The sequence below is a fragment of the Lingula anatina genome, chromosome 9 (genome assembly GCF_051362555.1).
Source record: "Lingula anatina isolate TDL-2025a chromosome 9, LinAna3.0, whole genome shotgun sequence".
Taxonomy (NCBI): Eukaryota; Metazoa; Brachiopoda; class Lingulata; order Lingulida; family Lingulidae; genus Lingula; species Lingula anatina.
Genome location: NC_141775.1, coordinates 17383660 through 17409695, shown reverse-complemented (window position 1 = coordinate 17409695; position 26036 = coordinate 17383660). Strand labels below are relative to the sequence as shown.

Sequence of the window (26036 nt, the reverse complement as noted above, 5' to 3'; positions counted from 1 at the left end):
ACTCGGGTCACAATTATGACATACGATCTCCCTAATACTTGGTCGGTTTATATTTTTATTAATTGAAACATCTGTTCCGATGTCATATGACACCACATTCCTTAGCTGGGTTTTGTTAACATTATAGCTACATAAATGTTATGTGGGTACATGTATATGCTGTTTTATAACTTTATCCTCTGTCGCATTCTATAATGCAAGATAAAATGAGTAGCTTAGTCTGTTTTCAAGTGGTATAAGTCAACCAACGTAGACCCGTGGCAAATCACATAATAACTGGCCTTTTACTTGTTTCTGTAGCTTGGTTAAATCAGTTATATTGGTTAGGCCAAATTCACTTTGTGCTAGTTGAAATTATTACGATTTAATTTTTATGAGAGTATTTTTATATGTCTGTTTGGGAATAAAGGACAAAATAATTATCATAGCTATTTCCATTTTCAGTTAACCATGGACAAAATTATTTAGTCCATGAGTTAACCATACTTGATAATGTTTTAGAATAATAACTCAAACCGAGTGTTTGTTTATCTGTAATAAAACTAAACATCCCCTACTCTAAATCTTACAGATGGAAAGATCCTATGAAGTTGCCATTTTCTTTCTCCAAAACAAGATACGTAGTTGTAGTTTATTAAATTCACATCCATGACAGTGTCGAATGAACATATTCATATATATATATATATATATATATATATACGGTCATATCGCATCCAATTAAATCTTTATTTCTGCAACTGCAACTGCTTGCTTCCGATCCGGAAAAAGTTGAAGAGAAACACCGCTGCAGTTCTGTGAAACGATTCAGAAGTCTTAGAAGACAGCGTTATGTCGAACGCTCAAATTACTCTGCCCCATTGACAGTGTCCATTCCTTGCCCGGTGGTTGTCAAACTGACCGTCTCCTAAATGACAACTTGTATGAGAAAACATGGACTTCCCCGTCCCGCCTAGTCATTTCGCCTCTAATTTATCGCCAATAAAGCCGGCATTTAAAAGTTAATAAATGGTATCAATGGAGAAATTGAAAAAGTGTGTTGCCGCATTGAAAAGAGACGCTGAAAGTGACACCTTTAATTGTTCGAGGAACGCTGGACGGTCGCGACGGCACGGGCGAACTCACCGCGAGCCTCCGACCACTTCAAAGCGGTCTCCAACCGAGCAGCAGTTAAAGTGAAAAATGGTCCAAATAAAAACTGAGTACAGCGAAACACGACGCCGTGATAAAATTTTACAGAGAAAAAAAGAAAGATGGACATGAAAAATGAGCAGCATAATGATGGCAGTTTAGAATGTTTATCCTGCACGTCTCTTCAACCTGCGGACATTACTCACGGTTTGTTGACGTAACGGGTTTAATAAATAGCGTACCTGTGAAGATATGGTGACGACCTATAACACAAAACAGCGATAGAAATGGAAGGTTATAACAGTTGTAATAGCCAATACCGAGAAATATGATCTTCAGCCGAATTTTAGCACAGAGTTGCACGAATATCGTTGATATTTTCTAGGGTAAATCAAACACATATCAAAAGATTTTTTTTAATAAAACAGAATTTTTGGATAAGATGTATCGCTACACGAGTAGAAAATATAACAAACATAGAAATACTTTCATTGTTCAAAAATGTTAATCTTGCAATCTCATCTTGTAATTAAGCCTATACGCTTTTAAAACAACTTACTACAAAAATATAGCAGGTTGATGAAGAGGACGGAGGAAAATTTAACAAAGTATATTTAAAATATATGTATATTTAACATATCGGTCGAAAAACACAGCATAAAAACACAAAAAAGACACCCCTTTCCAAGGAACACAAGAGAATTGTGTTATTAAATCGACAGATGAATTTTTGCACTCAAAGGAATAGAAACTTAAGACTGTTCCCATAATTTTCCTTTATATTTCTTCTTCTTTCTGATATCCTTATATTCCGTTTGCAACTGAGACGTATAGAAAATTGATCATCGTCATTAGTTTGCCTGTGATCCTGTGCTTTTTCTTTCTCCGTCTCTGTCCGTCTTTTTTTCTTTTATAAACAGTTGTGTCTCATTGTCAACAATACCACTCTAACACCATGTTTTCTGGACAGATAACCACACGCTGAGAAATAAAGGTAAAGGGTGACATTTTTTACAAGAAATTTAACACCCGAAGTACATTATATTGAAGCATAAGCGATACTAGTGATACTATAATCACTTTGAATGATCCATAAATGATATCAAAATTATACTAAATTGATACTGACTTATGGCTGCCCCCTGTCAATTTTATTTCTTGAGAAAGAATTACCGCTGTCAAACACGCGCATCTATAACGCATGTAATGATGTTTATTTTTTTATGTTGAAAAGGAAAAGAAACCGCCCGTCACGAGAACGTCTCTTATTAAAGGACGCGGTGTGAAACATATGTTAACGTGCACCTCCTGTAACCTTGTGAACTTGACCTTCCCTTCTCTCAATCTTGCTTGGGGGAGGGGGGGTCCTTAATAGCATTTTAAAGTAAGCTTAATTCAATCGCCTAATATCACAATTGGTTGTATTTCTAATGATTATGAGTATAAAGGTTTACACTAATATCACGAAATTAGCGGCAGATGGGAGTAACAAGCACCTGACGCACCCCCCCCCCCCCCCCCCCCCCCCCCCCCCCCCCCCCCAGTTTCAGGATTAAGCCCTTCTGAAAGCAAAGTGCAATATAATGAGTAAATATTGAGGTGCAACTAAGTAATAAGTAATAAGTATTCGACTATCTCTGGGTCCTTCATATAATAGTAAAATTGTCCACATGCACTGCAGTTTATTGTCGACCTAAGTGCACTGCACCCCACATCCTAGCTAATTTGTATGGCAGGCGGGATTCATGGGACTTGGTATTCTGATTTTCTAACTTTCTTTTTGTGATATAACCCACGTGTTTTTCATTAAAATCTGTTTTAATTCAATTAATGATATTTTCAATATATCAATCACAACATGACATAAATGTTCACTGTAATAAGCCCCTTATTTCGGTGACCTTTCTGTACGATGGTCCTGTTTACAGTAATGGTTGTCAATAAATCATCCTCACATGACGAGATAGAAATACACAAGATTACAACATATCTTTTGATATCGTTACACACAATGTGTTCATTCTATGCCATTGATTTGGTGCTACTATCTGATAGTTTTTTTCTTCTAAAAAGAAAACGTGTTGATTTTTCCCACATTAGCACTAAGAAATCTAATCACAAAGACGTCAAGGAGGAAAAGTTGTTTTAACATTATACTTTTAGGATTTAATCACAACTATATATTTGATTGAAAAGAGGTACTCTCTACCAAGGCTGCATATTATATTATATTATATTATATTATATTATATTATATTATATTATATTATATTATATTATATTATATTATATTATATTATATTATATATTCCTGTGGCACAATCACAGGGCAGAGAATTACTGTCAATTTCACCTATCTAGTAAATATCTAGTGAAAAATCAATGTGCGGCCCTGGTAGAGGATAGAAAAGAGGACCGTGCGTCATTTTGCTTTGTGAATGTTTTCTAATTGCCTGACTGCAAGGACGTTCTATTATGCCTCACGTACCTTTTCCCGCCAAATTATGATCATATCATTGTATGTGTATGAGTGTCAATCACGTGAAATGAGTCATATCATATTTGTCCTTCCTTCTGAAAGCTGATGAGGGACAATGTAAACTCGTGATTCTGATACAAAGGTTGAGTGAAGATTTAAAATGACACGCCTGGGAACTGCTGTTATTTGGGAATGTGTGTAAAAAAGGCTTGCTGCCTTGGTAACGGACAACTGACGAGAGAGAGAGAGAGGGAAAGGGGGGGTGAAGTACTTGTGCCCTCTACCAGGGTGGCAGATATTATAGGAAAATTTTCAAAAGGCCAGAGAATCAAATGAATATCTAAAGACATATCTTTGAATATCTTGTGGAAAATCAATCTGTCGCCCTGGTAGAGGATAGGGTAGAAGGGGGCGGGGGAGAAGGGGTGAGAGAGAGAAAAAGAGAGAGAGACTTCGCGTTCACATCAAATACTTTATGGAAATGTGTGGTTAAGTCATATATTTATAAACGCCTGTGGCAATTGTGGAGGTCAGGATTTCACTTTGTTCTTAAATACCTGTAGTTAGCTACCATATTTTCTTCTCCCTCCAGGAGCTGCTATCAGGGCCAGTATGCAAATAGTTCTCGCGCCTGCGAGATAAATTCGTGAGAAAGCGTGAGAGCCTCTCGAGGCAGACGATAGGCGAGTTTCTCACATATGGTGTCGTAAAAGGTCGTAAATGACAGGCAATAGCCCGGAATTATAGACACCCTGGATTTAGAGACAAAAGAATACATTTACAGAAAAAATGAAAGCGTGCGAATTTAGCTCCCAGATTCCTCAATGTACCGGCGTAGTCATGATACGCTGCCTTTATTGTCATCTATCATCTGTACATATACATAATATTTTGTTTGTGTTTAGGATATCTTTCTCATCATCTAAACTTTCGTCTTCGTTGAGTGTTTGAAATAGTCAGCTACTGACGAATTAATCATAGAAATGAATGACTTGCTTATAAAACACACGATACATGTGCACAAACTTGCCGAATTTTCGAAATTTTTGTTGTCATTGTGCTCGTCTCATGATGATATAAGCTTTTGGCGTATTATTATCTAGCCAAGGGAATTATGTTTTCATTTCTCTCTGTTGACCTGCCTATCTACCTTTCTGTCAGCCACAGCAGACTAAAGTTTGAACGGGTTTTGATGAAATTGTCAGGTAAGGTTAAAAAAGAAGTAACTGAGAAACAAATAGATTTTGGTGGCGAGCCACAAATGATAATTAATTAATGATTTATGAGAAAAATGCTACCCTGTTGTAGGTCTGTATTTTCTTTATTTTGACCCTCGTGCAATTAATTCTACTTTATTTATTATATGTAAATCACTTTTATTATAATTGTTTATTTCTAAAATTAAATATTTACATGCAGAGGTTCGCGTCCGTGTCGGGACATCATCAAAGGAAAAGATAGCAATCTTCCCTGTTGGTCTTCCTCGTATTTTCACCAATGTCCCCCTTCACACGGTTCGTCAGCGCGTGCCTCGTGGGGGAGGGGGGCACTATCATTAACCGTCCATCCGGAGATTTTATCGTCCTGTTCTCATACACCGTTAGATTGTCAACTACCCGTTCTCTCCTCGTTTTCTTATCTGTGGCTGTTTACGAGCTGAGATAACATGAACATACGTACACGTAAGACCTACAGCAGAATTACACGGCTCAGATTTTAGTTCAGGAAGATTGTAATGATAATGTTAGAGTTGGTCAGTTTATTTTTTAGTTTTTAACAATAGACATTAGCAGAAATATATTTATTCCATACAATATTAAACAGGAAAATGAATACCAAAAAGACTGGGTACTCGTTTTATTAACACAGTGTTTTCTTTAAAACTAAATGGGGTACAAAATCGAGAGAAGTGACCCAAGTTTTAAAAAGTTATACTAATAATACGCCGTCTGTGAATTAATTCAGTCTCCTTGTTCAGAAGAAACCTTGCCTTATGAAAAAAATTTTCTCGATGCGCTTCCCAAACTATAACACAATATCAACCCGGCTTAATTTTCACTAGAAGGTGAATCACACTAACCGGAGAGCGGTTCTTATGTCGTGTAAACGCGGCAGATTGTTTGGTCAGATTTTGTCACGCGCCTCCGGTTCGTTTCCCGGTTCGTCGGCCATGACGTCGTGAGTTAATCGTGAGAGAGATTAACCACATGGATAAGGAACAGAACCGTCAACCCCTCATATCAGTGTTTTCTCACAGAGGGCTAAGTAGCTGCACTCTCCCGTTTGTCAGTTGTAAGTGTCCTTATCGATAGGAGATTGCAGCAAATAATCATACAATCAGTTCATATCAGCGGAGTGATAGCACTTCGGTATTTTCACGTGTGAGAAACCTGTCATGGGTAAGTTTGGTGACACCGGCACCGGAGGAGATTGGGAGATGACGAAAATTGCTGGTGACAGCCAGACAAGCTTTCGGTAACTAGTAAACAGATCGTCGGGGTATGATTTGTGTGAAAAACTTTGCGTTCAGGTGTGGCACTCTATTTCGGTGGCACTTGCATTACATTGGGAGTATTCTCTTTTTCTCCTCTTCTTATTTATTTGTTTGTTTATTTTGAACAAGAGTGGAAGAAACCCTGAGGGATGTGCTTTTTATTGCATTTTCGCTAACTGGTCTCAAAGTTTTGTTTTTTGTCCCTTTTTCTGCACACCTCTATTCTTGTCAGAAATGTCTTTTGTTGCGTTTCAGATTCATCAAAACAATTTAGAAAAAAATAAAATTTAATTTCCGGAAATATTTGGACACCAAAATTGTCTATTTTACTTGCTTTTCATTACGTGTTTTTCCTCATCCTTCAAAACGCGAAGCATATGTAATATACATGTACGTGGTACGTTTTTAAACAGTCTAGAATGTACGACTTGCGTGCTGGTGCCGTATTAAGACGGCGTTCCATTCTTCCCAGTTATGTCTTAATTGTAGGTAATTACAAACTTTTATTTGAGCATTCTCGTCTCCAATTAAATGGAACGGAAACCAAGAGCTGATGATATTTTCTCAAATCTCCCGTTAATTCTCATTGTTAATAATCCATGTCGCAATCCTATAATACACCAAAATAATTCATTTTATTCTTCTTTATATCTCATAATTTAAGTTTTGTTGATTTTAAAAGCAGTCCTGCAATTTGTTTGCTCATTTTGGCGCCCTTTTCGCAATGTTGATTTAGCAACTTTCCAAAATATTCTCTGTGTAAAGAAATGCACGTGAGCAGTCAAAACGCTCAAAATCCGCAATGTCCGAACACGCGGCGCCTGCGTCGTCCACTCTAAATAAACAACGGCGATGTTTTTATTTATCATTTTTCTATGTTAGGTAATAGTGCACACCTACGTACAAAATGAAACGAAAATAGTTGTTATATACTGGGTACGTTTATTTGCTGTATTGAGTAGTTTGTGTATTCAATACTGAAGTATACCATAATTATCAAATTGTGTGAGGGTCGCATATAAAAACAATGAGAGTGCAAAATAAAATTCATTTTTAAACTTCCCAAAGTGGTATATTTTTCAAGGTGCAATATGGTTTTTAAACGTGTGGAGAAGAAAAGTAAAAGGACAAAGACTAGTGAGGGAGATCACCGCCCCCTCCGTTTAGTCAACAAGTGCTAAATGTAAATACCCCCATTATAGTGTGCTATGTGCCCCATTTATGTCATAAAAGCTTATCTTTCAACCGTCTATCTTCAACTTTCTCAACATCAATACAAGCCTCATGTCTCTTTCACTGACACACCCTAATCCGAAAGAGATATCGGTAAATAACGAAATGACCCGTTAAAATCGTTTGGAGCGTGTATCAAAATCCGTTAATTCCGTTACTGGGGATGTGCATAATATCACTATTTAATGTTCTTAAGATGAATGTAATAACAGCCCAGGCCAATTTTCCTTTCTGAGTATTCACTTTCCCACGCGAACGGGTACACAAATTTAATTTGCCTTCTTTATTCTAACGGCATCTGCGTTTAGCGCACACAAAGCGTACAAGCGTCAGTATCCAGTATTGTATTGTGTGTCTCGGTGAGAGCCAAGGGTTCCCACGCTCTCATACCTGTATTAACACCGAGGACCTCTACCGTGTCACTATTACGCCGCCAGTGGAGGCATTTCAATAGCAGAGACGCGCGATCCGGGACACAGGCGAAAAGCAGGTGACAAAGACCGAAGGCAAGGGGGCGGAGTTTTCCCATGCCTGCACAATAAGCCGAGCGCGTGCCGGCAGATTACCATCTGTCCGAGGGCGACCTTGAATACGACCGGCAATTTGCGACGATTGTTATCAAATTAAGAGTATATGCCTTATGGCAATACTCGAACCAATCAGCGCAGGGTTTACTACCCCAGGTGAATCAGACGTGCGTTTTGATTGGTTGAAAGTCCAGGTATGTTGACTTTGTCACAACTTTCCCACGTTCCGATGTATGTGGCTGATATAAAGGGAAACTTAATTCCTACAGATGACAGAATACCTGTACATTCAAACAGACAACACATATCTTCGCTCTCTAACGGAATCTTACTCAATTCAAGGATTTATTTCAACATGAGCGTGCTCATAGAAAAGACCAGCGACACCGACATGCAGAGAAACCATAGAAAGGTAGGATTTGTCTTTGTGGTTAAAAAATTAGGTGGTTTATAGGAGTATTGATACTTTGAATCACGCTATACGTGATAGCAATGAACGTGAGATAAGAAATAACTGAATGTAACGGTAGTTCCAAGTCAATGGCTTCGTCTCATGCAATGGCAGATTCAGCATTTACAGAGCTCGAATTTATGTTTATATTTATGTGTTTTTGGCATGTTTAAAACAAATTTTTACCAGGGAATATCTGTTTTTAAAGAGCATATTTATATATGAGTATTTTATAGCAGTCATCATGATGGTATGCTAACTTAAACGTCTCTTCGTGTTACAGATTACAAAGCCTCTGATGGAGCGCAAACGCCGAGCCCGCATCAACGCCAGCCTAACAGAACTTAAGACTCTCCTCCACGACGTCATTATCAGAGAGGTAGGTTAACTGTGAAGTTCTGTGTTGTTCTGTTACCAGTCGTGTTAACGTGCTTGTTTACGACTCGCTATGATGTCACCGAGCTATCGCGCGTCCCAGCAAGCGTGTGACAATGCGCCGTGTACTATGTTGACATTAACGACACGATTCGACATTAACGAGTTAAACTGGCACGCCGGAGAACCGCCAGACATTCCATTTCTTTTGTGATAATGATGTCAGAGGTCGCAGACGTCGTGCCAGAGCATTAACAAACACGGAATTAGACCTGCAGTTTAAGAGTTTAATTTAGAGTTAAGATGAGAAAGAATGTCCAGTTGCATAATCCTGACATTAATTGCTTTTTTAACAACACGATGAGCGAGCGTGATTTCAATGCTGTCCTTGATGGTTCTTTGATCAAAGCAAACACGACCAACATTTTCATTGCATGTGATAAAGTGCTGGTTTTTATGTGTGTATGCTCATGTTTATCGTTTTTATGTTTGCAGAGATACAACCATTGTAAACTGGAGAAGGCAGACATTTTGGAGCTCGCTGTGAGACACCTCAACGACATTAACAGAAGGCATGTTTATGGTAAGTTTCACATCCAAACACCTTGTTTTACTTATACCTTGTCATATTTTGGGAATATGCATTTTTTCACCTTCATAATATATTTAGGATATTTCTTAAGAAAAAATTGTAATCATAACGTTGTCTCATGATAAATAATGTGCTTAATTCGGTAAACAACAAGGTATGTTAAGTAAACAAAAATAACATGTTATTTATTTTCCCTTTTCTTTATTTTCTAGCTGCCGGTGCCTTCCATCCTTCCGTCATGGACAAATACAAAGCCGGCTACAAGGAGTGTATCAGTGAGGTGTCCAGATATCTTGCCAACACAGACGGTGTAGACGCCGAGATGCGAGTGCGCATGCTTAACTTCCTGGCCAACAGAATGCAGGGATCATCTTCAGACATCCCAGCCAACATGTCTGGTAGTATTCAACAGATGCCAACAGCGGGACAGACAGAGCAGAGGCTCACCGCCCCTCCCCCCGTCGCCCTCGTGGCAGGAGTGGTGTCCCCACACTGTGTGAGAAGAAATGAGTTTATCATGAAATCTGAGCCAGTGTCTCCTGTATCCTCCGCGCCTAGTTCGCCCAATGGAAGCACGTCCTCTTGTCCAAACAGTCCTATTGTTGGGTCGTCATACGCCACAAACGGACAGTTTAATTTTAAGTTGGACACTTGCAAAGGGTTCTTCACGACGCCCGCAGCAGTGTCTGTTGTCACTCCGCCGGAAGTGTATGACCCTCTTGCGCGTGCGCAGGTTATCGAATGTGTCAAAAATGAACTGTACACCCCAGGGCCGGAGAAGAGACAGCGAGATAGATTTGTGTGGCGTCCATGGTGAACAGCTTTATTCAGACTTTAACTGACTTAACATATGCCAAATGTAATGTTCTTAAAACACGTTTTAAAAGCGAACTGAAGGGAATACGTTTTCAGATTATATGGGTGTCTTGGGCTGAGACAACTGGGGTTTTTATTTTTGTATTTATGTTTGTGCTCTTAATGATCTCAACTTTAGTGAACTTTGTTTTTTTATGGACAGATAAGGATTTGAGTTAATACTGGTCCTTGGTTACGATAATTGAGGGATATTTGTTTTCACTTACGGGTGGTTTTGCTTTCGCACCAAAGAATAAATGCCAAAAATGTCATCATAATCTGTCGTTGTTGTTATCAATTATCATTTATTTTATCACGACTGCACTTCTTATCTGTGTAATTCTTTCATTTAATCAAGATCAGCAAAACATACGTAATTTACCAGGCGTTTCTTGCAAACAATATTATCCTACAACGTCTCTTATTATTTTTTCTACAGTCGAAGTATGAACGCTTAAGGCGATTAGGCCTACTTGCCATCAGAAATAAAAAATCGTCCTCCCCATATTCTGACTTTAAAAAATATCTTTTTGATTCATAACTTGCATTCTACAGTTATATTGTATGATTTTAATTTCATCAGCATCATTACTTGCTCCAAATTTGGAATTTTCCTGCGCTGTGTCTTGTTTCTGATCATTCATGTCCCTAAAAATCAAAAGTCACACGCTCGAGATCTTTGCTCTTTGTACATCGCTATAGAGAAGGTCGCGCCTCAGTCCAAATAGCCCATGTTTTCGCAACTTTTGGCAAGAAAAATATGATTGTTTACACGGGAAATCCTTTGCAAATATTTAGTATTATGGCACGTGACCTGGAGGCACAAGCACACAATTAAGGCGTCCCGCAGGTCAATGAGTTGACAACCTCAGTCGGGATCAGAGAAGGAAGTGTGAGAAAGCTTAGCGATTCAGGTAGATCTGAATAAGAACTCGACGTGAGTCATACTGCTTAATGTTGGACAAAATATGTAATAAGGCTGCACAAAGGTAACGAACTCAATAGATTTTTATGTCCATGCTCCATAGTTCACAAAATATCTATTTGTGGTTCCCTTTTTTTTTTTAGATAATTTGAAATTTACCTTAATGAAAAATAAACCTTATTTAAAAAGCATTAAACATATTCCACTATTTCTGTAAATTCTAATATAAACAAGTATTGCATGATATATATACACTGGATCTAAACAGGATATTTGCCCATTATTGTCTTGTTACCAACACCACTGAAGACACAGAGTGCCTGTATCAAGGGTCCAAGATTGAAAATTCTTACTTAACAGAAATATCTGGTATCCTCTGTCGTCGTGTTTATATATCTTAATTATCACCTTGGACACAGACACGTAACTTTGTGCAGGGGACACGTCGTCGAGACCTTTGATGGCTATGTTAACGTGATAATAGTCCGAGAGCGATACAATACAATTCTTTATGAATCATAAATCACTTTGGGAGACGCAATAATCGCGCGTCTTTTAACTTGGACACTGGTGCATTTAGTGTAGGCGTTTAATTTAAGGTCGTCACAATGGTGACGCCACTCAGCGTCTGAGTTAAGTCTTAATTTGTTCTGAAATATACCCGGTCTTATCTGGGGTAAGCTGTGGCTCGCTTAACTTAGTTAATACTGTGGATGTAGGTCCTTTATTCTCTTTATTTCTCCACTAAGAATGACTAGATCCCTCAAATACATCTGCATTTTATTTCACTATGCCTGTGCCGATTTTAAACGTTACCAAAATCAACTTTTTAAAAAATATACTATTCTGAAAATACATTCCAGATTAAATGCCAGCGTTCTTCAGTTCCATATAAAACATTAAATACATTTCTATTTCTATCAGAAAGAAAGACAATTTCGTCGCTCCAAAGTTGCAACGCGTGCCATACATGTACGTAATGACATTTTACAGCTGGTAAAGTTAACAAGACGACGAGATAAGATGCCCCAATCTTTGATTTAATACCTGCCTTTTATCAAGTATTATAAACATGCCTGTCATATTTAAGACTGTGATATACTTTCCGCGACAGGATTTCACACTTTTGCCAAATCTGGCGTTATCTGATGGGATAAGATATACATCTGACGTTAAAGGTAGTTTATCTCACTTTCATGGGTATTTGAGATAAAGATGTCCTTTCGAACAAGAAAGTTTTTAACTTCCCTAAATTTTCTCCGAATATCAGTCTCCTGCTCACGTTCAGATATTACTTTAAAATTTTGACAATGGTACTTTTATATCTTACTGTCCATTTGCTCATTCAGTCTTTAGAGAATAGCATGAACCATAAAGGCCTTTAACTTTTTCAGCACTACAGTATATTTTTTTTCAGGCAGAGGAGTTTTTACGTTGCTTTAGCCAGGAAACTTTCTAAAAAATCTCTCGTTTGCTGTTTTGGTAAAATTTAACCGATCCGAATTCGCAAAGATATTTTTACGTGGGGTGGGGGGGGGGGGGTTAAGATGTAGTAAAAATTTATATACTGCAGCAGTTTACATAGTAATTGAGTCCAAGTAAAAGCTATTCAAATCTAACTGACATCCTGCAAGTTACGACATACCTTATTTTCAAGAAGATAGACATCTTAATTAGTAAGCGTTGCCTCTTTATTAAGGACGCTACGCCCATTAACTGTGCATTATAAAGTGAACGAAAAATGGCGAATTGCACATAAAAGCCAAAATGCAGCGTCGCATTACTGGGCAAGGCGCCGCTCATTGAAAAAGCGTCTCTGAAAGCCTGAATTACGAAGCACTGTCATTGTAACCTTAGATATGAAAAGGGTTCCAGTCCCCTCCTAACGCCTTTATTTGACCACTGATAAAAGGCGATCGCTCCGCCAAACATGTGTCAAATATTTAGGTACGGGTTATGTCTCTATTCGCGTTAACTCGGAGTTAATTATACACTAACACCTGTAACACTGGCCCATCTTCAATCCTACACATTGATAACTGTCGGGAAATTCCTTTGATCTCCCGGGCGTGTTAGGAGAATGACAGGATTGAAATGATCCTTTTGTTGTGTGATATCGGGGTGTTTAAAGGTATTTCTTAACATAATAATCCAGGTGAGATGACAGTTCAAGAAATCTATCTTTATGCCATATGCTTTGATACACATCATATGTTGTATAATAAAACTTAACTCAAACCCGTCCCTTTAATTTGACACATAATATTGTTGATGGTCAAGCCCATCATCCATATTTCTAAAACAATGGACATGTACCATATGGCGTGTTCGATAGAAGAAGCCAGGCATTTCCCACTATGTCTTAATGTATAGGTCTAGTATAGGGAACATTATAAAGACATTTACACGTATAAAATTTCATAATTGTGCGGCCTATCTGTCTTAGTATTACATTCTAAAGGGATACCATCATAAAAGGAATGACGCTGTTAATGTACAAATAAATATGAACATAAACACTTTGTGTCGTCATGTTATCTATCAAGGGTAAAACAAGAACATTGTGTTATGAAAAACGATATTCTTGGTCTGTGGAAAAATACGACTTCTTAGAAACAATTACATGTACCTAGGCGTTTTTACACAAATATAGGTTATGGATTTAAATTCTATCTGCTGTAGTTTTGCACTTCGGCGTTTCTTGTAAGAAGCAAAAAAATTGAGGGTGGACAATGGGGAGTTGTGGGTCTGGCATGTGGAATGTGTAAGCGTAAACACAACCCTGGGAAACGGAGAAGTTTTAAGTCGAAAGAGACCTAAAGAAAACGATTATTTATTTATTTATTTATTTATTTATTTATTTATTTATTTATTTATTTATTGTTAAAAAGACCACCCTAAGATAGAAAAGAAGAACAGAAAAAACGAGCACCTATCAACTGACGAATTTCAACTGACATCAAAGGCCGATCTCACTTTGTCCTATGTTTGTTGCCCGTCCTCTTAACTGAAGTTAGCGACACACCCCAGAAGTGCGTCAGACAGCTCGAAGACGCGTGGCTAATGTAGGCCCTGTTTCATGCCCTCAAGCATCGGTTATGGGAGATAAAGAGACATAAAGAATGGTGAAAATACAGTCTCCTTTTGAAATCCATTAAAATTGATTTCAAACAGATATGCCGTCTCCATATTTAAAATAAATGCAACAAAGTCAGTTCTTCGTCCTCCCTATTCAGTGTCTATCCTCTGGATTATCTTATCTTGTCAGATCAATTATCAGGCCTCCGCACACTGAAGATGCCCAGTTACAGGTATAATCTGATCTCCGAACAATAGAGAGGAAGTCTGTGAAATATCAGCTACGAATAGAGGTATAACTTCCCTACTACAACTTCCCGTAAAAAAAGATTATCATGTTTGGCTGGACTGTTGTCTGTTGTGTTGTTATCTCGAGCGGAAACTGCCGTGTAAAGGATGATTAACCACCACGAACTGCTTTTCAGACACACCAGTTTGCGCAGCCTAACCAGGGGCGGAACTAGAAATATTTTCTGACATTCTTACAATGATCCAACCTTCATGTTTGACCATCTTCCGACGAAAAAGATCTTTTCATTACAATCTTGAAAAATCTGACCGTCTTCCAGAAGACGGCATCTATCCGCCCCTGCTAACTCTATTTTTGTCGAGAAGATACTGTATGCCTTCAAGCACATGTAAAGAAAGCTTACTTAGTCAGAAAAGTTGCCTAGCACAACCTTGTACAGACCAGTTTAAGTGTAAAAACGAACCAGTTAACATGATGTAAAGAAAGGCATAATAACCCATGAAAACAAATATAAGTTGCAGTCAAAATTCAATAGGCTATACATGTAGAATCGCAAACACTATTCAAAATTATTAACCAGTAGGCCTTCGTGCGTTTCATTATAAAGACTAGGCAGTAGTTTCTATCTTGTGAGTAAGGACGACCCATCCTGAATTCATAGGGCGAGCTATTAACCAAAAACGCCACAAAATCGAATTTGGTCGTGTTGTCTTTCAATGAGCGATGCTGCTTTACCCCATCCATTCATTTCAAATGTCATCCCAACTGTTTTATTTTATAATTCAAGAGTGTTAGGCTATCTCAGGAAAAAAATTGGACTCCCTCTGAAAATATATTTAGCATTCTTTTGCGAATCATCATTCATTTCAGCAGTGAATTGGCCGGAACACAGTATTTAAGTTGCATTTAAAAAGCAGCACCGTCGCTGTGAGCAAATCACGCGCGGTTGTTTTCTCCAATCCAAGGTAAATCAATGGATGTCGCAAGAGGTCGAAGAAATCGATACTAGTCTAGCTAATTAAGATCGAATCCCAGATGCCATTACAAAAGATCCCCAGTGATTTGTTACGGTGTTTAGTTATTCACGGTGTTTATTGCCTGCGTCTGATATTTTCTAAAGCAACAGTTCTCTGGTCTCAGATAGTTATATATCCTGGCGTGGAAGGACAGCAAGGGCCGCGTTCCTACTTAGCTCAGGTGGATCGAAGTCAATTAAGCAGGTTAAATTTAATCAGGACTGTTTCAATTGCAATGGATCGGCAACGTGAAGCATTCCTTACTCCCAAAAAATGATAACTTTATCTTCAGGACATATTCTCTGTTTCCATCATATTAATTTCAATCACCTTTGTAAAACTATAGACAACGGCCTTCAGATCGATTTATTACGTTTTCGTGTAGATGCACCCTAAAATTCATTTACCTTGAAGACGTCATTGTTATTTAAGGGAAGTATGACAAACAAGAAAAGATTTAGTTTCGTGGGAAAATATTATGCAAAACACGAGAAGAATAACAAAAACACCCCCCAAAACTGCACCTCTTTTCTGCCCGTGCCCACATAAGTTGCCCCGAGGAAGTTATTATTTCACCCCGGTCTTTCGTATCATTACGGATTAATAGAAAAGTGTGCCTCCAATTTTGGCGCGAACGCTCTGGCATTGTTATAGCTTGTTTACCCATGAGAGAGAGGTCGTGCTAATATTGACCAGGTGTGCCTAATTACAGCTAAAAGTAACAGTAGTTGTTAGTTGACAAAGCACACTCATGTGGCGCGGGAAAGGAGAGAGAGAGAGCGATTGCTTCCTGATCACGTAGTAGGCCTAAAGGTACTTTGAGGATTCATGTTGATTCACCGTATAGATCTTGATAAAAATAGAAGTATATATATTGATGCACCTTGAAAGATCTACATTATAGTTGTTAAATACAATCGATTGTATTTAACAACTATAATGTAGATCTTTCAAGGTGCTTAAATATGTATAGGCCTAAAGGTAGTTCTGATCGCCTCTAAACAGCATTTTAACACTCCGGAAATGTTTTCTGCTCTCACTTGATAAGAGTTTATCAACAAGCGGCATTTGTAGTTGTCTACAAAAAAGTTTTTTGGCTGTGAAAAGGAATTCATCAGATCTTATACATGTACGTCTAAAGTGTAACAGTTACTTTAAGAAACGCTATCCCTCTGTTGCATTACTTCTTTTTTTTTTAATCACGAGGAAACTAAAATAGATTATTTTACATTCAATTTGAATTGATGTGTTCACTATTTCTTATTCTGGATAACCTTTAAAACAATTATATTTCAAAATTATACTTTTTTCACCTTAAAGGGCAGTGCTACTATGCCCCATGCTTTATTTCATAGGCCTGTACTGTTATCATAAAGATAGCAAAAAACAGTGTGAAATTAACAGTACCCTATACAGCAATTACTGTACATAATATATACTAGGACATGAAAAACCACTAGAATTGCGCACACAGTTGTATATGTGTATGTTTTATGGTATTAAAACTATTATTCATAAAAGTGGTAAATTAATGGAATTTAGCATGATTCAATAACATGCTTTTCATTGGATCATTTATGACAAACAGGTACGCTTTAAACTAATTCTCCCCATTGACAAACACGTCATCAAAACTAGAAAGAAGCTTACGCAGAATTGTATAATTTGTGATATTCTGATCCATTGATACGTAAAACATCACATCGTACACGCAACAACAACAACAACAATAATAATAATAATAAAAATAATAATAATAATAATAATGCTTTATTGTGCTCCCTTTACATTGTATACAACATATATTGTAGGCATACATGTATTATCCACTGTATAACGTATAATTGCCCCATGTTTAGCGTTGCTTTCGCTCTAAGCCCAGCATCTCTTCAGCTACTATATTGTACTCATGTTGATCATTCAGTGCTAGCATTGCTGGATAATAATAATAATAATAATAATAATAATAATAATGGTAATTATTATCATTATTATAAGCACTGGACTGTTTATAAGACGTGGTTGAACTGAGGAAATCAATGCTGATTACCAAGGACGCCACACATTATCACCGCCATTACCATCTGTATCATCACCGTGGTTGGCAGGGCTTTCAGCGGTCTTGTTGGAATCTGTACCGTTATGGACTGTCATTTCACCATCATTAACCTCACCATCATTTACAGACACGTGGCCATTTTCAGGTGTTACGTGATCATCCAACTGATGAAGTATACTTTCAATGTCGATGTGAGCTTGCGCAGTCTGGACAGCTTCTTCATATTCGTCCTCCTCAAAGCGTTCTACTTTTATTGATACTTCAGACAATTTAATCGCTGATCCACTTGCCGTATGATGCCTTTCTGACTTATCGAAATTTGCACCAAATTTAGTAGCTGCTTCATCGGAAGTCATAAATACCGGCATTTTTTGGCTTTGATCACATGTTGGTGTCCCACCATGCACCGCTATTCCGGAAGCAGACGACATTTGAGTCTCGGATGACGTAACTTGCAGACCTTTGGACTCATTGACACTGTTATAAATTCTCTCATGCCTGCATTTCAAATTTCGTTTTTCTGTTTGTAACACAGAGGAGTAATCATTGTTTAAATGTTGTTCTGAAGCAGTATTAGTTAGATGATCATTAGATTGCGATTTTGATGATGAGGGCAAGCAACTACTAAACACACTTTGAACACTGTCATCTCCATCGCCCAATTTATTTTTTGATAAATGAAACTGATCGCCCGATGGTGCAACAGACTCTTTGAACAAACTGCTTGGAGCCTGATTTTCCTGGGGATGTTCGTTGTGGGTCGACTCCATATCAGTCCGTGTAATAGTATGTGAGGGAGGGGTTCTGAACATGGGGACCGCCCCGGGGATGTGGAACCCTCCAGGCGGATGAGGAGCAACCGGATACGGAAACGGCGCTGAAATGCGATGAGCATGCGCGACCGGAAACAGGGAAAATGTGTGTTGTCGCATGGTTGTCGTGGCAACGGACATTCCGTTAACGCAGTTTGCTAAGTAGTTGACAAGTCTTAGCTGAAGGTCGGGGTCGACGCTCTCTACGGATGTCATGTACCGCTGAACCTCGGTGGTACACTCGCTGAAACCTGTCTTGAATTTTTCCACGACATTGGGCTCGAAGGCGGCAGACACTAAAATAAAGATCAAGAATGATTGGACATTTCATGGAGTTCATTTCTGGTAGAACAATATACAAATGACACTTTTTTTAGGGATGAGACCCCGGCTCTCATCCTTTTTCATTGCTTACACCTAGGTCTTCAGTGCTTGCCAATGTCGTTTTTATCAAAATTAAATTCCTCATAGCACAGGTAGGGCCTAATAGGACACTGTAGGAAATTTCAGTAAGGGTCATTATTTGACAAAAAATAATCCCAACTTATAAGGAGAAGTCTGGACAGAAACCGTACTGATTTACCAGGCTTGAGATTTTTAGTTTCACAAAGCTTTGCACTGGTGGTGAATAAACACAGAGGGGGTGAAAATTTTGGTAGGCCTATGTCACAACTAATTCTTCAAAATATTTTCCCAGCTTGATGTTTTGTAGATTTCAAGCGTATATGAATTATTTAATCTGTTGGACAAAAAGCGGATTTTTAAAATTTCAAAATGAGAACCAGTCTCTCTACTAACTTATCAGACTCTGTCTCTGTAATCCCCGCAAGAACTTCACTGTCATCTCCAAGATGTCTGCTTTCTCTAGCTTGGAATACGCAGAGCCCTGGAAATAAACAAGCAAAGGAAAATAAATGATTTGCATGCAGTATAAGTATTGACTTTATTTGATGTATTAAAAAATACAGGACTAGATCGTGTTTTCGAAAATTTCCCCATTTTATCAATGTCAGCCTCGCCACATTTTATCTACCAAAATCAGTGCAGACAGACAAATGAACATCTCTGACCAATAGCGTTACAATCAGTTTATCTTACTAGCTCAACACCATCGAAACCAAATATTAAACTCACCCCCTTTTTTGTACAATAAAATTAAAATAATAAGAAAAAGGCTCACAATTCACAGCAGGGGACAGCGCAGCAGTATGCAAAACTGAAACTGCCGAAGGTGGTCATACGAAATTAACATTAATAATTATAAATGTCTGATGTGTATGTCTAGTGTAAAATCACAATGTACCACTGATGTTCGCGCAGGTAATGTAAATTATATAGCTAGGACGAAAAGCTGAAAATATTTAGATATTAAATAGTTACGATTAAGGACCGATTTTGTCAACAATATTAACGAGGTTGATAGAAGTTGTAGTAGACCAAAATGGCCAAGTAAAAAGAACGTTTTGGAGGCACCACAGAATATCGTAAACACCTCCCCCTCCGCCCCCCCCCCCCCTTTCAGGTAAAACGTTGTACAGCAAATGATTCTCTCTCTTATTTTGTGCGAAAGGTCTTCTTTTTCTTTCAATTAAACCACATACAAATACGGGTAGGTGTCTAAGGTAAAATTTAAGCCAAAATTAAGCCAGTCTGGTTTAGTATCAAGTATGCACACGACCACAATATAAAGGGTCTTAATCCCAGTGGCATGCCAGTCTTTAGGAAGAAAAGAATCACTCACAGACAGACGACGTTGGTCGGGTTTTGTTTAAGTGCCCAGGAGACGCGCAGGGGACAGGGACATAAAGACACGTCCATCTATACTATGATTAACTCTAAGAGGCTGTAACTTAGCCATGTAATGTCAACCGATGTTACATCGACGATGGAGCTCCGACACAAACCAGGCTGACTTTCAATGCACCTATCTGCTTTAACCCTATCGTCTTCTACTCTGCGTCTCATACTGTTTTAAGATTTGTTGTGACACGCGGCTTAATAGTATCAGAGACAGCGGACGCCCGGCAGGATTTAAGAAGCTTGGTATGATAGGGGTAGCGCCGAGCAGAAGTGACAAGGCTTGAGCAAAACTGAATAATAAGATTTTACTTGACGGTGACTTGATATGAAACATCTTCCTGCAATTTGTTGCCTTTGATCCCAGATTTTCTGAATACTATTCGAAACAAAAGAAAGCAAAATTGGTTTTAATTTTCTCTCTCTGGTTATAATTAGGGGCGTGTGTGTGTTGGTGGGGGGGGGGGGGCACAGACAAATACATGTAGAAGGATTGAGGTAGAAATGTAATAAGAAAATCTTAGACAAACAGATACACAGACGTAAACATAGACAGCGCAACCGACGGAGTCATAAACAAGCCAATAATCATTGCAATTAGTAAACAAGTAAACAAATGCCCCCAGGTGACTTGATGCAAGGCGGAACAACTTGACACAATGATCCCCTTCTAACTCATATAAGTGGTATCTCGTGGGAGAACGCGGTTACTGTCTTAGCCACCCTGTGCCATCTTTTCCTGACTTTCAAACATTAACGCCTTCGAGGATACAAGAAAGTCTTTTGTTGCCAAAAATTATCTGCGCTAACTCTCAAGGCACGGCAAGAAACGCCACGAGCCTTCCGGCAGTATCGACGTCAATCTGTTACTCTTTTGACAGCTTACACGGTTTCAGGTGATTTTAGCTATTAATGTTGCAAAGTAGAAAACCAAAGAAAAATTAAACGAATAAAGGACTGAAAGTATGAAGAAATAAAATTAAAGGTAAAAAAAGCGAATGGATAACAAGTCAATGTATCAATCAATCGGATAAAAAACAACCAACACACAGTGTAGTGTCTAGGACTAAATGTTGCTACTTTTGAGTATTTTAATAAAATTTTCAAAAAAGTTATAAACACCTTATAAAGAAGCATAGCAAGTGTATCGAAACAAACCCACACAATTAAAGTTTATAACCCTGTGCCCGGGGCGTAACAATAGAACGGTCGTCGTCTACTTCATCTGATGTGTTTGCCGTGCAAAGCCAGTGCATTTGTTTTAATTCTTGTAACACTCCATTTAGATCTTCAATCCCCGTGCCTCCCCCCCCCCCACCACCAGACCCCTGGACCCCCGGGGTGTTAGTCTCACTTACGTCTCTGTTCATGGCTTGCAGGACCAAGTACTTCAGCTGGTTCAGACACTCGTTAATCCGCGCTCGGCGTCTCTTCTCCATCAGAGGTTTATTACTCTGAAAATACAATTAATTTAACATTTATATGAATTCCTTCATATTACAAGAGATTATAGAGAGAGATGCTCTCCAATCTTTTAGCAAAAATGAACTTTTTTTAAAAACAGACATTCTGGTTATTCAATGTATTATTCATCTCACAATTAGCTTCTGAGTAATTCAGTTTGTGAATATTGTAACATATATAATTGCACTTTGAAATATCTATGTATATTAGTAATTATTATTATACGCATTAAAACCATTGCAGTCAATGCACGATACTTCCATTCATAATAAACTAAAGTAAAACTTTGAACACACTCTCATGCGCAATATTTTTTTAAAGAACGATAAAAAGTGATTGAAATAAAATAAAATAGTTATTTGTCCACACTATAAAAAAACCTTGGTCTGTACAACATAATCATTGTGACTTCAAAGAGCGCAAAATTTGAATGCCACCGTCACAAGCACGTATAAACGCACGTACATGCACACAGAGGGATGGATTGATATAAGCATAGGGGATAAGAGAGAAAGATGGGAGAAAACTGATGGTTACATATGTGAAATGTGCGTGCGCGCGCGCGTGTGTGTGTGTGTGAGAGAGAGAGAGAGAGAGAGACGTCATCTCGGTCCAGCACGTCACGTCTTCTCGTCTTGAATGTCTCCATGCCCCGTAACGACCGGCACTTGTACGAGCCTTAAACTGCCTCTTTAACCCTCTTGTGAAGCCACTTAAACTATCAGATTCCCCCTCCTTTTTTAAGTGTCGCTGTCTGAGGCGGATAATACACTGTATCATTGACACTGAGGTTGCCATAATGCCATAAAGACCACAGAGAGATGGGGTGTGTGGGGTCGGGGTGAGAGGGGGGAAACTGGGGGGAGGGGGGGGGAGGGGTACTCGGACAAGTCCAAGTGTTTCTGCATTTGACACAAAACTATCAGAAATGTTCCAAAAGGAAAAGTGTGGATGGCATCTCTTATACGTCCATATAAGACTGAGAGATTGTATTTACTGTCTGCAGTCGACAACCCCCATATATAAAGATATCGTTACCCCCCTCATATGGCCTCCGTTAAGTATGAAAAAAATGAGTTATTAACCACGCGTAGGATGACGGATGGAGGACGCAGGTGCGTGGGGTGATATTTCAAACCCATCAAGTCTTAATGAGAACGCTATTTAGAGGTTAAATATCTCCATGTTTTATTAACAGACCATCAAGATGTCTTCAGTCAGAGTCGTGATCCAGACGAACAAAGGGCGACCACGCTGTAATTACCTACTTTGTACTAACTTTCTATGAAGTAGGCTTCTAAGCATACAGGCTACCTGGTTTCGTTTTTCTAGTATCCCTTTCATAAAATAAATTGTTTAAGTTCAACAAGAAAATTCTTTGCGTTCTTTGAAAAGGATTCCTCTCTACATCCACCTGTGTGGATGTTCTTTATTGAAAGTACAAGGTATCAAATAGAGACTGTAGTTAAACTGCGGTTAAGATGAATAGACATCAGAAAACGTTACAAAGAACTTCGGACCAAAACACGTGGTAGCATGCCACTCACTCCAGTCCAGAGTAAAGGCATAATGTATTTATACTCAGGTATGCATATACACGTGTCCCGCCTCCCTCACACTGCCCGGCCACGATAGTATCACTCAGCGGTTTCGGTTTCGTTTTGTAAATTTCGTGGATGACTGACGAGTGCGGTATACTCAATCATCGATAAATAACATTTGTAAGTTTTGAGATTGTATTTATAAAAATAGATTAACCCTTAACTCCATGAGGAGCCAATCACTTTCAATCTGTTCTATGTTAACTCTGACAACACAATGTGGATTGCAATCAAGCCTATGCTATTTAAAAATTTAGACCAAATATTTTGTTTTAAACGCTGCATTGGCTAGACTTTTCTCCAGGTAAGAATATTCAGCTGTAACCTCGTTTATGGAATCACAAAAACACGGTAACAGTTATCGATTTTTGATCAATAAGAGCGACAACTTACCTTTCTGGAGTCCATTCCACCGTATGATAACCTTGTAACTCTATAACGACGTCAAAATCTGACTAAGGTATAGAACAGTAGAGAGACTCAGCGAACGCTTCCACATACCTCTACTATCCATCAAAATGTGCCGAAAACGTTTTTTACAGCTCGTAATTATGAAGTCACGGTATTAATCGGTCTCGCATACCTGTACGCTGCTAGACTACGTGGGAAAACGGTGTCTTCTTCATTCTCACGTGCCTCCTCGTGGTCTTCAGGCAGCCGCCTTCAAACACCCGCGGCTAGGAACAGGACATTTGCCAAGACGGGGGACTGCTGACACCCGTTAAGAAGCCTGAGGCTTGAAGCAGAGCGATTTTTGCTAAAAATCTTAAAGCAGGGCATTGCCTTTTAGGAGACTTTTAAGGCCAAAGGTATATCGCACTTTAAGAGGCGTTATCGCATCTGCACGCGCACGCACACACGCGCGTACACATATGTATAACTTAGGCTTTCTTGACAACCCATGTGTATAGATGTGCAAACGCGCGCATGCACCACGTAAGCGAATGTTGCTTTACCAGTGAATGATTATTAGTATGTGCTTTGAAAAGAAACCGTGATTACTTTAATACTGACTTACTGACGTGTTTGCACGCACTAGCAAGCATGCGCACATTTCCAACACAGAGCAGTATGAAGCTTAAAAATACAAACCCTGTCCAGTTATATTGCTAAGCTTGTCTTCACGCTATCACAGCACAGTTACCATGTGCGCATGCACGTGCACGTTACTTTTCACGCGCTCTAACATACACATGCGCAACTACACAAACTAAAACAAACGTAAATAAGTAAAAGCCAAAGGTGATCAAGATGAGAAATTTGGTAAAAATTGTCAAATGTCCACCAAGAGAAGTATTTTTGAAAATTTTAACTTAAACTTGCCTTTATTCGAGTCCACACGGAACAATATGACTACAAACTCAAAATCACGCGGGGGTGGGGGGAGGGGGTGACTGCTTTAAACGCTGAAGACCCCCCCCCCCCCCCCCCCGAAGACGCAGTTTGTGGTCATCTAAGAAGGACCTGATTCTAACAAGACAAGTCTTTAAATAAGATATTTTGATTTTTTTTCTTTTCCTCATGTCTTGTGCCATTTATGTTATGCCTGAAGGGGACAATGTAAAACCATTTCAATTACCAACATTTTTTTTCACAGATAACCTAATTGACTATGACTTTGGACCCTGTCATTTCTAATTTCTTTAACCATTCATTTGAAATTGGTTTCTATTCACGTACCTTCTCTTGTCAGTCTCATGGACAATAAACTTGGACACGATGACCGTTGTATGAGAGACCATCTCTGTCAGAAGACTGCTGGAGGCCACACGACTAACTATGAGAAACGCTAGGACGGGTGATCATTTGACACCGTCTTAAAGTCACACAATGGGCAATAAAAAGTTAATTTTCCTTGAAATTCCAGTAATTTACCTTTATCACAAAAGAATACAATAATTGAAACCGTTGACAAAATCACGGGCTATAAACCGATTTTTAAGTTCTCTCCCCTTTTTATTTATTTTTTATTAATTTTATTTTATTTTGTTTTATTTATTTATTTATTTATTTATTTATTTATTTATTGAGCGACTGTAATTCATTTTGACAGTAAACATTGTAGGTCAACAGCCCGAAAACTTTTTTTTTATATTTAATTATTCTGAACTCAAATTCTTACAAAAAGCACCTACACTGAACCAGTACCATTACCCTTCTGACCAGAACCAATATGGCCATAGCTGTCAAAACAGAGCCCTGGGCCTCACGACTAATAATTGTGAGAAAAAACAACGTTCACACGTTAACGAGATAGCCACCAGGTGAGTCGTGAGACCCGAGGCCCACGTTTTGTGCTTACTTCGAGATAAAACATTTAACTGTTCCTTGAAACCTGTCGTCTGCAGCAGTCACGTGACCTCGGCATTTGAACTCTTTTGACCCCGTGAATGTGTTGACTTTTGAATGAAATGGGTTCTGTAAATTCTGTGAGAAAAAAAATCCTGAGGTCCTCCGGCATAAAAACATATTTGTGGTTATAGAAGGGTGTTAAGTACATGTGCTTTTACATTGGGATATAGGGCGAAGGATACAGTGCAATTGGACTTTCATTTAAGACAACGTGGACAACGGGATTACTGTTTTAGATGTCTTTTCTCCTTGAGCTTTTCCCAATTGGAATCTAGTATACATGCCTTGATTTATACAGGCGTACAGATCAAACGTGTATTAAATGTTAAATTATTTGGACCACCATCAACCACGACTCTGTGCCGTCAATCATAACGCACCGACATTATCAACTCTTGCCATAGCGGACCCAGGTGGGACGCTACGAGCACCTGCCCCCCCCCCCCCCCCCCCCCCCCCCCACACACACACACACACACACATATATATATACCCCACCCACCCACCTCAGTCTAGGTAACCCTTTCTTCTCCTTCCGGTATCAC

The 26036-nt window shown here is 38.7% G+C and overlaps 2 protein-coding genes across 2 annotated transcripts; one reads left to right on the top strand and one right to left on the bottom strand.

The window, feature by feature from the left end:
- The first annotated feature begins 8084 nt into the window (after positions 1–8084).
- Positions 8085–10415, top strand: LOC106175230 (uncharacterized). The gene is made up of 4 exons (XM_013557129.2): positions 8085–8276; positions 8599–8694; positions 9186–9273; positions 9495–10415. The coding sequence occupies exons 1-4, from the start codon at positions 8094–8096 to the stop codon at positions 10097–10099; spliced, it is 972 nt and encodes a 323-aa protein (XP_013412583.2). The 5' UTR covers positions 8085–8093; the 3' UTR covers positions 10100–10415.
- Positions 10416–17160: 6745 nt separating this feature from the next.
- LOC106175229 (uncharacterized) lies at positions 17161–23711 on the bottom strand. Its single transcript, XM_013557128.2, has 4 exons — positions 23533–23711; positions 21433–21528; positions 19076–19163; positions 17161–18573 (listed from the first exon to the last, which is right to left on the bottom strand). Exons 1-4 carry the CDS (start codon positions 23545–23547, stop codon positions 17453–17455), a joined length of 1320 nt encoding a protein of 439 aa, XP_013412582.2. The 5' UTR covers positions 23548–23711; the 3' UTR covers positions 17161–17452.
- Between the last annotated feature and the right edge of the window lie 2325 nt (positions 23712–26036).

Excerpts from the sequence above, each read along its gene's own strand:
- LOC106175230 (XM_013557129.2), top strand. The coding sequence starts at position 8,094 with ATGTATGTGGCTGATATAAAGGGAAACTTAATTCCTACAGATGACAGA. Across the intron at positions 8,277-8,598 it reads TGCAGAGAAACCATAGAAAG|ATTACAAAGCCTCTGATGGA; the intron begins GTAGGATTTGTC and ends TTCGTGTTACAG. Across the intron at positions 8,695-9,185 it reads ACGACGTCATTATCAGAGAG|AGATACAACCATTGTAAACT; the intron begins GTAGGTTAACTG and ends TTATGTTTGCAG.
- LOC106175229 (XM_013557128.2), bottom strand. Across the intron at positions 19,164-21,432 it reads TGCAAGCCATGAACAGAGAC|GGCTCTGCGTATTCCAAGCT; the intron begins GTAAGTGAGACT and ends GTTTATTTCCAG. Across the intron at positions 18,574-19,075 it reads ACAGAGACAGAGTCTGATAA|TGTCTGCCGCCTTCGAGCCC; the intron begins GTTAGTAGAGAG and ends TCTTTATTTTAG.